We start from the raw sequence: 14,084 nt of genomic DNA, 5'->3' as shown, positions 1-14,084 counted from the left end.
AAGGGCTTATTAACTCGTGTTTTGACACTAAAGGTAAAAACAGAATGAATTTGATAAGTGCTGATTCCTGCCATTTAAAGTTACTGATCTAAAAACAGAGTGCCCTCCCCCCCATCATTTGGACCTGTTAATGGTTGATCTATTATATATAATTTCTTTCTGACACAGTTGATTCATTTGTAGTCTCTTTGGAAGCAGTAATCTCAACCAAAAAATTATGTTCTTGTAACTCGAAAGTGGACATTTTCTGTTTCTGCACAAGAATTAGCAAGGGGTGTTATTAAGCCTTTCCTGTTTAGAGAAATCAGAACTGGATGAGAATGGGGGAAAAACAACCTGAACCACAATCAAGAAAACCAAACCCCAAACCAAATAAAAATCCACTGTGTATATCTCAAACTCCAGTATAACTATTCCTTACAAATACAGCATTGCTGTGTTGGAAGGAACTTTGGGACATCATCTAGTCTAACTCCCTTGCTCAAAACAGGATCAATTTCAGCAGGTTGCCCAGCACTGTCTCCAGCTGGGTTTGAATATTTCCAAGGATGGAGCCTCTTGGGTCACCTTGTTCAAGTATTCAACCACAACCATAGTAAAAAAACCACCACTTCCTCTAAATGGTTATGCAAACTTTCCTGTGTTTCAATTTGAGTCCTTTGCCTCAGTGTCCCTGGGCACTGCAGAGAAGTCTCACCTACCTTCAATCATTCTTTTTTTCCCCATAATTTGTTTGAGTAATGCAGAAAAAACATCTCCAACCACAAAGACATTATTTACTGGAACTTTTGTTACTCTTTGTGATTCTGACAACTAATCACAACCAACTGCTTCTATTTTGCACAGTTTTCAGTGCTACAGTAGTAGGAGGTTAAAATTTAATGCATTGTCAAAGTCAAATCTCAATTATCTGGAATAACGGAGTGGAGAGAGCACATAAAAGTAAAAATGCAGATAAAACACATCCAGATAAGCTTTATAAACAGGGAGGACATAAGAGAAAGAAGAAAGAAAGGTCAGGGTGCTAATGCCAGAAGAGGCACCGATGCAAACAGGTCGGCCAGGACACCTCACTTTAGTGCTTCAAGTGTTGAACCAAGCTCTGGGTGCAGGGCACAGACCTGCAGCCACTGCCCTCCCAACCCTGGCCGGTTCAGCACTGCAGTCTGCCTGCTCTTGACCATTTGGCTCACTTCCCAACACAGTCTGCAGCCCCCACATCCTGATATCCATGTACCAGGCTCCATGTGCACATCAAACCATACTCAGACAAGTTGCCTCATCTCCCCATTTCTGGACAAAGCCAAACAGTTATAAAAACAAACCCGAAGTAGCTGAGGGAATCCAGTAGTCCAAAGACTGGATTATAAAAAAAAAATACAGACACAAGTCCTATAAACTCTCCCCAAAAGCTTCTGAAGTGCTGGTGCATCAATCCTGCTGCTTTCAAATACTCCCCCAACCCCTCACAGCAGTCTCCACACACACCTGAGGCTTCATGCTTCCCTTCTGCAGATGGTACCATTGTATTCCCCTTATTTTAGGCATTTTGAACTTAAAGATACATGAGTGGGATGACAATTACATCTTCACAAGAGCTGCACAAGGGTTCAGAGAAGAGCTGGGCCAGGTGCTGTGCAGCACAGATGCCAGCAGCCTGCCCCAAGTCCTATCCCTGAGTAGCTCTAACACGTGCCAGCCCACACTCCAGCCTGTGTGGCATGGTACAGACCTACCCAAAGGACATCTGGATGAAGATCTGGTCGCAGGTCATTACTGGCACAAGCAGCACTGGGTTTTCTGCAGCAGGCACTTTTTCCCAAGTCAGTATTGGGAACCTGCCCCTACTCCTGCCTCCTGCCCCAAATCAGTCATTGCAGCACACACAGATGCCAGCATGCAGGAAAGGGAACGTGAAATCAAGATCTCTGTGATGTCAAGTCCACAGGAGTGGGCTTTTTCCCCCAGTAATTTCCAGAGTCTTGATTCTGATTCTCAGTCCTTAAAATATTCCAAAGCCATGTGGAATAACCTTTACGTTTATGCTTCACCCATATTCCAGGAGACAGAGTAATGAGCTCCCTATCTTTTCCATGTGGATGTAGCAGCCTTCTCCTCCAGAGCTAAATCACTGTGAAGCACTGCTCAGTACCATTAAAGCCCTGCTCAGCTCAGCCCTGAGTTATCGGCACAGCAGCACATTGGTGGCTCTCCTATACATATTAAGTAATTTGGACTGGAAGCTGCCACAGGAAAGCCAGATCTCATTTTAATTTGCATCTAAGATATATATCTGTGGCCTTTGCCTAAAGGTTTGTCGCTCTAGCTGAAAGCTTGACAAAGGTCAGAATACTCAACTTTCTGCTTTAAATTCTAATGACAGATGAGAGATACATTTCTTAGCATAAATATTTATATATAAACATACTTTATATATGCATGTATACACACCCCCCCAATCCTTAAATATCTCAGCATATGTGTAAGTGTAACAAATACTGCCACAGAGTCACAAGTGAATGGAGTAGCATACTGTGAGTCTGCCCTGACCCAAGATGTGGATTTGAATAGAAAAAGAAAATCAGTTGAGGTAATGGGACCTTGAAATTTTAGCAATTTTCTGCACTAAAATAAGCAAGTTAAGATTAATTGGCAACATAAGCTTCAAGAGGTCTCAAGATTGAGAAGATGGTAAACAAAAGCTAATCTATAAAATTTAACAGGAAGCACATTATCACTGCACAAAAGCTGAAAATATATAGTGTTTTTAATAATTGTAATTATTTTACTGCATTAATGTTTATTTTATAGAAAATGGAGATTTAAAATACTCATCTGGTACTTTCCCCTGCACCCAACAAAGTGCAGGCTCGTTGCACGCCCTGTGTGTGCCTGCTTTGTGCTTTGCTCACAGACACTTCCACATTTAGAGAACAAATCTGACAAATCAGAAACCGTGCATGAGCCACGTACTGACAGCACAACAGCAACGCTGCCTTAGGAGTCACAGGAAGGCCAGACTGGGTTCCAGTTAGCACCCCTCTGTCCTGTATATAGGTGGTCTCATGCAGCAGTGTGTCAAAAACAGTGCAAAAATGTGTCTCAAGTGCAGCCTCAAAGCACCCAACAGTTTTACATCACACAAGCCATGCTTTTACAGCCTGCTCATATAGAAAGAGCCAGGCTGATCTTTACTCACCCCTCCTAAAGTAAGGGTGGAAGTCAAATGGCAAAAAATTAGCCCATCAGGCAAGTTCCCTCATGCTTTCAACCCTGGGAGCTGCATACTCATCATACATAGAGTCTTTGCTTTAAATGTGGCTTTAAAAAGGATCAAGAATCTTAAAAAGATGCAGCTAAAAACCAAAAGTGAAATAAATCCCTCTTATGCAGAAAGTCACTAATCGGGTAAAGAGAACTCGAGAGACAGTGAACTCCTAATCTTACCATTTCATGGGCAATCATTTGATTTTAAAATTACAATGTGCTCTTTACCAGCTGAGGTCCATGAATCAGAAATTCCTGGCACATGGGCAATTTTTAGTCAATAGGTGGTGGGAACTGGACTGGAAAAGGGATTACGTCCCCTTCCGTTTTCTTTTACAACCTTCCAGAAATCTCCCTCCTGAACTGCACCCCTGCTTTCTCCCACATCCCTTCATATGAGCCCCAAAGCATTCATGTTTAATTCCCTAACAGAAAAGCAAAATAAGGGGCTGCCTGATTAAACATTAAGGACCTTTTTCTCTCTTTATGGAAAATACCTTTGATTTAATGGGAACAATTTGGTAGCTGGTTATCTGAAGGTTATCCATTAATTGTTGGCCATGTGATTTGGAAGAATTGTTTTTTCTATCTGGGGGCATTAAGTCATGGTGGCATAAAGGCACATTAATAGTTTCTAATATGAAATGCCTGGATTATCCTCTCCCTCTGATAAGCCCCTGAAAAGCTAAGAACTTGTACCTAGTCTGCCAGTCTCTGGGACAGCACAGAAAAACAGAAGAGGTCCCTCTCATTCACCTTATTTATAAAAGGCCTCATTCTAAACTTCCCTAGAAATATTCTCAGGAGCTTCAAAACCAAAGTGATTATGTGATGCATGCAAAAAAATCTGGGAGGAGGAAGCTATGTCCCTAGTCCCAGTGGACACTCAAATGCAGATTTATTACAGACAAAATTTATTCCATCAAAATTTGTTCTCCACCTTGTGGACTGATTCCTCCTACACTACTGTATTGATTTCACTACTGAAGTGCTGCATTAATGAATCAGGCTCTCCATGTCCACAGTGCTACTATAAAGGATCACATTTTGTTATATGGACCATAAAATGCAGCAGAGGAAAATAAATCTGTTTTGTTTTTGTATTGCTGCCTGCTTTGGTGTCTGCATTAAATAATATAACCATTATATACTGTTTTGTTTCCATTTATAAAGATACAAATGATGGTGCCAATAATGTTCCCATGCACTTATATTCAGAATCAGGTCTTTACCCTTAAAAGTCTGGTGACAGCAAGGGAATTAATTCAGGATTTCACAGTAAATGTAGGGCTGACAAAACCCATCCTCGTAGAGAGGTTATTTACTCACATGGTGCATAGAACATGACAAGGGTGTGCTTCTTCTTCTTCAATGACTCCCTGAAGTCTTCTCCAGCCAGGTGGATAACACTGGTCTGTTTTTCTTCCCATGCAGGCTCAGGTGGAGGCGGTGCTTCAGGACTAGAAAAGCAAGACAATGAAATTGGTTTGAAAATGTTTCTGGAAGCAGATAAAGGGACAGCATTGTCCTGGTCAAAATTAGCATGAGGTAACTGATGTGAAAAATCCTTCAAGATGCCTGTGCAGTAGAAAGACATACTCAATATTTCCAACACCAGGCAACAGCAAAAAAAAAAAAAAGATGAAAGTTAATTTCTGAAACTCAGATAATTTAAAATATAATTTAAAATAATTAAAATATAATTTAAGTGACTGTAGTCAGGCATATGAGTAGAAATGTCAAATAAAGACTTCCTACATTGCATCCAACACCTGGGTGGAAAAAACATTGATACATACCACTGTATCATCCACAGCCTTGAACTGAGAAGAACAGCAAGCAGGTGGAATTAAAAGGCAACTGATATAGAACAGCATCTTCCATTCAAATATCCTTTTTGTACTCTTTATCCCTATCATGCAAACTTCTGTAAAGAATTTCATGACCTCTAGAATTCAGATATTAAAGCCAGGATGCAAAAATCAGCATCGTTCCACTTGGAATACTGGGGGTGACTGAACCAGAATATTTTACTTTGGTAAAGAGAATGTCAGGTTTCAATTATGACTGCACATACTGGCTAGATCAGAGCAATCCTGCACACCTAGAGTATCTCTAACAAAAATTCTGCTATTCACTAGCTCACAGACCTCTCTCAGACTCATTAAATTCATTCCTGCTGTATCTTAAATAGTGATTACTTTATATAAAATCATCAGAATGGTGCCACAGTATAAAGACCTTCATATGTCGCCTTGGTAATAAATTAGCTTTTCAGACTTTCCTGACACTTTCAATGACACCATTTTAAGTTGTATCAGGTACATAAAAACCAAGTGGAGAAAAACTCAATTTTTAAAGTCCTTTTCAAGGTCACTTGGTGGACATTCATTGCATTTCCAGCATTACTGATTTTCCAGTTTTTAGAGAAAGACTTAGATGTGTTTCAGAGAAAGAAGAGTTACACAGTGTGTCCTTTAGCTGAATTCCTCCATGAACACAGTTGTTGTGAGCTATCACTGATTACAGTTACAGAGGTGGGACTTTACTCTCACACAAAATTTTCCACACTGACCTGGAATAAACTGCCCAGCAACTGGTAACAACCTATGTGGCAGCACAATCACCAGAGAGGAACCAGAGCCAAAACCTGTATGGCTGCAAGCACCCATTGAGACAGGTCTCCTCCACAAGCTGTACTTTTATCACCCGCCTGCACCCCAGATGCATCCCTATTTCCACCAGCTTCAGTGCAGCTGTGTCAGTTCTCTCCCTGTCAGAAAACAAGGATGTTATTCTACTGCATCTCTAGCTGGGAGAACATCCAGGAGCCAAGAGCAGGAGGCAATTGTCTGGGCTTCACCTGTACTGCTGACTAGCTGAGGCTGCAGACAAAAGTCTTCGAGAGCCACAGCAGGATCCAGAAGAATTAACACCACGTTCCTGGTCCTCATTGCTTATTCACCTGCTGGTACAGGCAGCATCAGCCTGACTGTTTAACTCACCACAAAGTGCACAGTGCTCAAAAGAGTTGAGCAAAGCAAGGACAATGACTTCATATACAATACAGATACAGCAGCCTGGAGCCTCTGTGGGCAGGGAGGCCAAGGGAGTACCATGTCTAAAAGTAAAATACAGATGAAGCTCCTCAACATGCTACAATGACAGTGCCAGACCATATCCACTACCTGCTTTGAAGCAGTCAGAGATGTAATGAGAAGAAAGAGAAGAGAAAGAAAAGAAAAGAAGAGAAAAGAAAAGAAAAGAAAAGAAAAGAAAAGAAAAGAAAAGAAAAGAAAAGAAAAGAAAAGAAAAGAAAAGAAAAGAAAAGAAAAGAAAAGAAAAGAAAAGAAAAGAAAAGAAAAGAAAAGAAAAGAAAAGAAAAGAAAAACCAAAAAAACCCACACAGCCTCTTCCCCCACCAAATAAAAGGGGGAAAATAAAGATTACATTCCTCATGCCCACTAGTTAAATGATTAAAATATTCACAAAACTCTGGCAGGGTTTCTTCCCCTTAACTAATGCAGAAAATACATGAGGCTTACCGTACCAAAGAAAATGCATATTTTATATATATATGCATACTTTTACATACATGCATATATAATACATACTTAAAGAGATAATTGTGCCAGCAATTTATTTTGAAATGGAATTATTGTCATCATTTTCATATCAAACCTAATTCTGCATATTTCAGCACACCACCCAAGAAAAGTTGGTTAGTGCACTCAGAGGTGCTGGTTTTGTTGGTCTCACTGGCTTTCCTTCAGCCTCATGTGGGTGGAATTCTAGGCATTGGCTCTGAAATATTGGAAAGAGAAAAGTACAACTGTTGAAATTCAGTTACTAACACTGGGATCTGCTGCTTTGTATAAAGAGGGAACAACAAATGTTCTGTTTATTTTTCAGAACCATTGCTATTCCTTCTCCAGGGAAAGGCTTAAGGTATATTTGAAAAAATGTTTAGTTTGGGAAAGAAATACAGGGCAGCTATGAAAAACCCCACAGCAAATAAAGGATTTGGTGTATTAGAAACCATAATTAACATACACGTTTCTGTGGGTTGGAATACTGGAATTCAGTGTAATTTTGTTAGCAAGGGATTTAGGCAGTGTTGAAGCTCTGCTTAGTTCCTCATCAAAGCCATCTACAGGAGTCACCAGGAACCCAAATACTATATTAAAACCCTCAAAACTTACTTTTGCAACCAGTCAATGATCTTCTTCTTTGTTCTGAGGTGTGGCAGAGTGTATTTCTCCTCTCCATCCTTAAAATACTTCAAAGTAGGAAACCCTGAGATATGATATCTTTCTGCCAGAGCCTTGTTGACAGTAGCATCGACTGCTGCAAGGACACCCGGACTCTGAAAGAGAGATCACCCCCTGTAAATCCCAGCCACATACACACACCCCTCAGCAAGACACAGTGGGCTTGGGGGCAGTCACTCATGCTCTAGATGCCTTTGCTGCCTCTAGGACAAGAGGACATAGTCTTAAGCTGTGCCAGGGGAGGCTTAGGTTGGACATGAGTAAGAATTTTTTCACATAAAAGGTGATTAGACATTGGAATGGGCTGCCCAGGGAGATGGTGGAGACACCATCCTTGGAGGTGTTTAGGAAAGACTGGATGTGGCACTCAGTGCCATGGTCTAGTTGTCATGGTGGTGCTTGGTCATAGGTTGGACTTGATTTTAATGGTCTTTTCCAACATGTTTAATGCTGTGATTTTGTGCACAGACATACAGAAAGACACAGAGAACTGATGCAAAACCAGAAAGGGACATACTCTGGACTAAATGTTACCAGTCTTACCTGTTCCCCTCCCATTTCTGATGGATTCTCTTTATATAATTCACTCTATAATGTTTAAGAGCCATTCCCAGAAATTGCATTTCCTCCCACATATCCCTGTTTCTCCCAGAAGAAACAAGCATTTCTAAAGGTAAGTTTAAGGCAAATTCATCTTTCCCTAACTTGTGGGTATCGTTTCATGGACTACCTTTAGAGACACAGAAGAATAGGCATTTGTAAAGTGTGATTCATTGGATCTTTGTTTTTCTCATCTCCTCCCTCTCCAGCAGCAATAAAGGAACTTTAGATGTCTCCACAGATGATGCTTAAAGTATGGGGGAGACCAACTCTACTTCTCCTCCCGCATGGCATACACAGCACGAGACTGAATCAATAACACTAATACTTGTATTATTGAATCTCTCTTCTCCAGCCATGCTGATGGAGCACTTATGATGAAGCTAATGGAGTGGTGCAACCATTAAAAACAGGCTATTTGAAACAGGGATCAACCCATTTTGGTTTTCTCCAAATCTAATTCATAAATAAAAGCCTATGTTTTTTCACATTCAATGTCTTTAAGTAAGAGGAAAAAAAATCCATTTTTGGATTTGATCATATTATGTATAAGGCCTACAGTAGAATACATAAACATTTTTCGATTTTGTTTTCGTTCAAGACAGAATGTTCTTTCTCAGACTTTGGCAGGGCTCATGCATCAGCGATGAGACTGTACTTTGGAAGCACATTTTGAAGGGTCCTGTGGGAGGATGAGAACAGCTGAATTTGTTGTAGGGAGAAAAGTCACTTTTATTACTCTAGTTATTTATTACTGATTATTTGAAGGATATAATAAAGGAAATTAGCTTACATCACTGGTTACATGGAGAAACTCTGCAGCCTTCTCATATTCTGGCTTCATTTTCTTACAGTGACCACACCCTGCCAAAAAAAAACTACAATTAAGTTGTATACACCATGGTCATTCATTGACCCATTCAGCCATTATCAAAATCCAGAACCATGTAGTAAAGATTTACTAGAATTTTGTATGCATTTTACTTAATACATTTGTAAAGCCTTAGTATGATATAGGATTTTTTCCAAAATGATCACAACAGTTTAAACAAAGAATTTAATCTATTAAAAATAACAACAACAACCACAACAACAACAACAACAACAACAATAACAATAATAATAATAATAATAATAATAATAATAATAATAATAATAATAATAATAATAATAATAATAATAATAATAATACACCCCTGCTTTCACACCCACACCTCTTTCCTTACAAAAAGTACTATAAACATTTGTCAAGCCCATTGCTTCTAGCATGCTCTTGGGCAGAGCACAACCTCACCCATTTCAGTTTCCAAATCTTTATCTGCTTTAAAAAGAAACAACACAGCTCCTCACGTGACTTTGTGACTTACAGTGGAGGCTTACACTAGCAAAGCTTAATAGAGTAATATAATTTGAATTCAACTGCACTGATAATAAGCCCTGCTTTACAGAGGTGCAGCATGTCCTTCTAGGAAGGATTTGCACTGATTTAATCACATCAGTGTAATTACACCACCACATATGTTCCCAACATAAGCAGGATCTGTAAAATTGAGATAATGGTGCTTTCTCGCTTGTGCGAAGTTCTCCAGAGATCTGCCATTACTTCACTGCTAAGTGCTGACATTACAATAAAGTAAAATGAATGTATGAGTGAGAAAAGCTGACTTAGAATAAAGTATTTGGGTGTAAATTAAACTGCTTTCAGAGGTGCAGTTGCTTGGAGGCAGGCTGAACTTTCATGCCCAGGTGAGGATCCTGCCACGATGTGAAGTTACACTTTGGCACCTCCAGTGCACTGCTGGGCCTCAGTGACAGCCCCTTCCCCGTCCCCAAGGGACTGGCACAATGGCAGCCCCCCTGGGACAGTGCACAGGGACAGAGGGGCTGGGGTGAACACCCAGCAGGTGAGGCTCAGGTCTGACTGGAGTGCAGGCAGCTGGGACAAGGCGCTGGCCCCGGAGCGCTGCAATCCTGTGCAGTGCCTTACTGCACCTCTCCCTCTCCTCTGCAGCAGCTGCCAGCTCACTTTCCTGAGCTGTTATTGTTGGAAGGGGCACTAGAAAGCCCAGACTTTGCTGATCTTTTGGAAGTTATATCAGAAGATATGGCTAGAAATGTGTTTCAATGCATGCCAGCAAAAGCCGACTCTGAGGTGTTCGGATAACAGGGCTGGGGATATTTTTACACCATTGTCTAAAAGAAAATAAACTAAAGACTCTGAACCTCACTGCTGCTTTGTTTCCCTCTGATGGGATGATGGCTGAAGCCAGCAGACACAAATCTGGGCCTGAACTCAACCAGACAAGCATGTTTTATATAGCCTAAGTCAAAGAGTGTTTGCAGCCAAGAAGCAGTAAGACATCCAGGTGTAAGTAACTTCACCAGAGCAAACAGAGCTTCAGCCACCACAGCACATCATGGAACACTTTCAGGGCATGTTTATGGAACATTTGAACAAATGCAAATCCCACCTAAGAATTACAGCAAATACCAAAGCAGTTGAACTCAGACCAGCTCCTGTTCAAACACCAGCTACAGTCCATACCACTTAGTTATCTGCACAGAGACCACAGCACTAAAGAGCCCCATGCCATTCTTTTAAGGAAAAAATAGTATTGTGGTAGGAGCAGCAGAACAAGGGAAGCTCAGCTGGTGGAGAGAGCTTTGCTTTAATTTTACACCATGGTGTGAGAATGCTGGGAACCCGATGCGACAGCTTCACAGGAGAATTCAGGAAGAAGCTGGGACAGGCTGAGGAAGAGTTACTGTCTCAGCACTGCTTATCTTGGTTAAAAGCACAAAAGAGGCTGGAAAATGATTTATTTGCCACCCACAGAAAACTTGCAGGCATACGGCTTTGTGTAAGGGGCTGACAGATCCCTCTGACACCTGCCCAATTTGATTTATTTCTCCTCTTAGGAGCAGGGAACTGAATTAATTTTGTGCTCTTCCTCACTTTTTACCAAAGGGCATCTCAACTCCCAGTTCAGATACTGGGAACTCTCTGAATTAGGTAGCTTAAATTTGTACAAACAATGATTTTCTGCAGGGCTAACTTCACCTTGATGGGATTTACACAGTGTGTCCCTTAGCCACAGCAAGGTTCATACTGTGCTCTAGCTACAGTATCCACATAATCTACACTATATTCCAATTATATTCCAATAATTAATTAGATCTGATCAACCAAAGGCATTAAAGAACCAGAGTTTTCACAAAGCCTTGCACAGGGGGAAAAAAACCCAAACCAGTAACACAAGCACATATTGCCCAGGAAATGAAAAAATATCCAAAGCATCTGAAGATCATATAAGTAATATTTTGGATGAAGATATCTAGACCATGAAATGTCACTGTTCCAGGTTCTTTCATGAAATCACACAGACACAGCACTACTGACTGCCACAAAGCTAACTCACTCAGGCTTAAAATAAAGGGAAGCAGGATCAGATCTTTAAAAGGCACTTAAATGCAAACTGAAATCTTCAAATCTTTATTGTGAATGCTTGTTCTACCCCTGACAGAGGACAGCATGATGTATCAGCCTGGAAAAAATTCACAACATTAGACTGAACCTGAGAGAGGGACAACAAATTTTAAGAGCTTCTCCCACAATAAACAATGCTTTTCTGCCTGTCTTCATGAGAATTTTGCTATTGTGAGCTACAGCCTGCTTTCACCTACCACTGCAGAAAAGGGGAGATATGAATTACAAATCAAACCTACAAACTGCAAACTAATTAATCTCTCCTATGATTATTTATCCTATCTTTGAATAATCCTGTGAAGATTGCCATTACATTTTTGAGGCCAATGAAAAGTTATTTAAATGAATTCCAAGGTCACTGCCTCTCCTTTGATTGCTACATTAGGTTGTTCAACAGCAGCTTCATCCCTCTGTGCTAAGCTCCTCTAGTTTTAGATGCTTTCTCTTCATAAAATGAGTGGGGAAAGTAACAACAACCCTACAGGCCCAGATGCTCCTGTGTGCTGCTGGGACAATGGAAGGAGCCCAGAGGTCTGCAGGGGGCATCTGTGACAGATGTGCTTCTAGAAGATGCACTGTCCTGTTAAGTGCTTACTGACATTAAAACTGAAAGTCTAAGCAAGGGAAGTTTGATCCCAGTTGAAAAGAAAGGCTGCACTCAATACAAGGATGGCCTGGGCCTGCTCCAGCACTGCCACCCTCTGAGCCTCTGTGGGGCATGGCTGGTGGGAACACCCAAGGGTCCTGTAGGTGTCCATCCAAGAGGACTCCCACAGCCTCAGTCTTTTCTTGCAAAAGACAAGCAGCTGCTCTGGGGGTGCAAGACAGAGTTACTCTCCATCCAGCAGCAGAAACCAGTCCAGGTTCAGTGCCTGGTTCTGCTGACCAGTTCAGGACAACTCCTCTGACTTCTAACACTTCATCTTGCTCCTCTTGCACAAAAAGAGCCCAGGCTACTAGGGCCAAGGCTCAGATAGAAAGAGCACACAGATAAGCAAAAAGGAAGTGTTACAAGACAGGGAAAACAAGTCAAAACTTAGAACCATCAGTGCTAGGACAGTACACACCCTTGCTAACCATTTTTAAAACAGATGTCTAAATGAAGTAAGAATTCTGCTTTCCCAGTTTATTTATAATCAGTCTTCTAATTTGCACTGTGCAGATGGGCAGATAAGCAGCTCCTTCCTTTTGTGCAGTTACTGTCACACAGCTTAGCTCAGCTGCACCCCAAACAATGGTGATCAAAGGTCCCCATGTCACCTCAGTGCAGACAAGTCACCTCCCTCCAGGGTCCCACTGCAGGGCAGAGGACAACACTTGCTCAGCACTTTGTCCTCTGCAGAGTGTGACCATATGCAAATGTAGAGGCAAAGGCCAAGTGTGGACAGAGCAATGCTGAAGTGAAAGGGTGAGCAGCACATGGACAAAGGAAAGCCTCACAAACATACCAGGCAACTCTTTTTCCAAGGAAGTATCTGTATGTGTTTATAGCAGCCTCTTTGGCACCATGGCAAAGACTCTCAGCACGGTTGCTCCAAACCTTTTCAGAAATGAACTAATACAAGTACTTCTACTGCTAAAACCAAGATTTACAGGCAGAAAACCAGCTAAGCAGCTCCAGCTAAGCTCCTGCATATGCTGTCTTAGTGATGTCTCAAGAATATAAATCTGTTTCTCTCTGTCATTCACTGTTTGCTTCTTTCAGGTTATTATGACTATATAAATAAATGCCATGCTTTTGGCCATGTCCTCTCATCTCAAGATAACATTGTCTGAGGATCTGAAGTGTGCGTGACAAGCAAGAGATAAAAGACAACATCCAGGCAGTTGTGAAGAAGCTATTTCTGACATCAAGAACCCTAGAGGTAAACTAAATTGCAAATAAAGATTTTAAAGAATCATTACATTTCTGTCATCAACAGACTGCACGAATACTGTTATCATGTACCAGCTATTTATTTTATAATGCCAGCTCTATATCCATCTATAGCTGCACACCAAAAATACCTCCATTAGCCTGACGAGAAAATGAATTTGAAGCACAAAACATGTCCTGCTTTCAGCAAGTGGGCCACTGGCAGTTCAGAATACACTCATAGATTTACAGACAACTTCAAAAAAAGAAAAAAAAAAGAAGTAAAAAAATTCAGATGTACCTTCATTCTTTAAACATTTTACACCTGGGGATAACACCATTGGTTTCTCTATTTTTAATCCCAGAAGAGCAGTGACCTCTGAAAACAGCAGAATAGCCAGTTCTTACAAGTTAATATTGTTAACTTTGAACTCTCATCCCTACATATGAACGTAGGAGTACCTACATGGAGCAGGGAAGACACAGTCCTTGCAGCCACAGCAAGGACACACAAATCCCAGCCCTCTTATCACCCATGCAAGAACACAAATGTATTCTCTTCTGCCATGGAAGGCTGCAACATACATCAGGCAAAAGAGGATCT

At 41.0% G+C, this 14,084-nt stretch overlaps 1 protein-coding gene across 1 annotated transcript in view; it reads right to left on the bottom strand.

Moving 5' to 3' along the window:
* Positions 1-14,084, bottom strand: part of PDIA5 (protein disulfide isomerase family A member 5) — a 98,099-nt gene that overhangs the window by 22,829 nt on the left and 61,186 nt on the right. The window contains exons 12-14 of the mRNA XM_036386670.2: positions 8,932-9,002; positions 7,470-7,633; positions 4,597-4,727 (exon numbers count right to left, since the gene is read on the bottom strand). Coding sequence (XP_036242563.1) covers positions 4,597-4,727; positions 7,470-7,633; positions 8,932-9,002 — 366 coding nt within the window. The remainder of the gene's footprint in view (positions 1-4,596; positions 4,728-7,469; positions 7,634-8,931; positions 9,003-14,084) is intronic.

This window comes from Molothrus ater, chromosome 7 (assembly GCF_012460135.2).
Source record: "Molothrus ater isolate BHLD 08-10-18 breed brown headed cowbird chromosome 7, BPBGC_Mater_1.1, whole genome shotgun sequence".
NCBI classification, from domain to species: domain Eukaryota; kingdom Metazoa; phylum Chordata; class Aves; order Passeriformes; family Icteridae; genus Molothrus; species Molothrus ater.
This window is presented reverse-complemented; position numbering and strand designations above follow the sequence as displayed.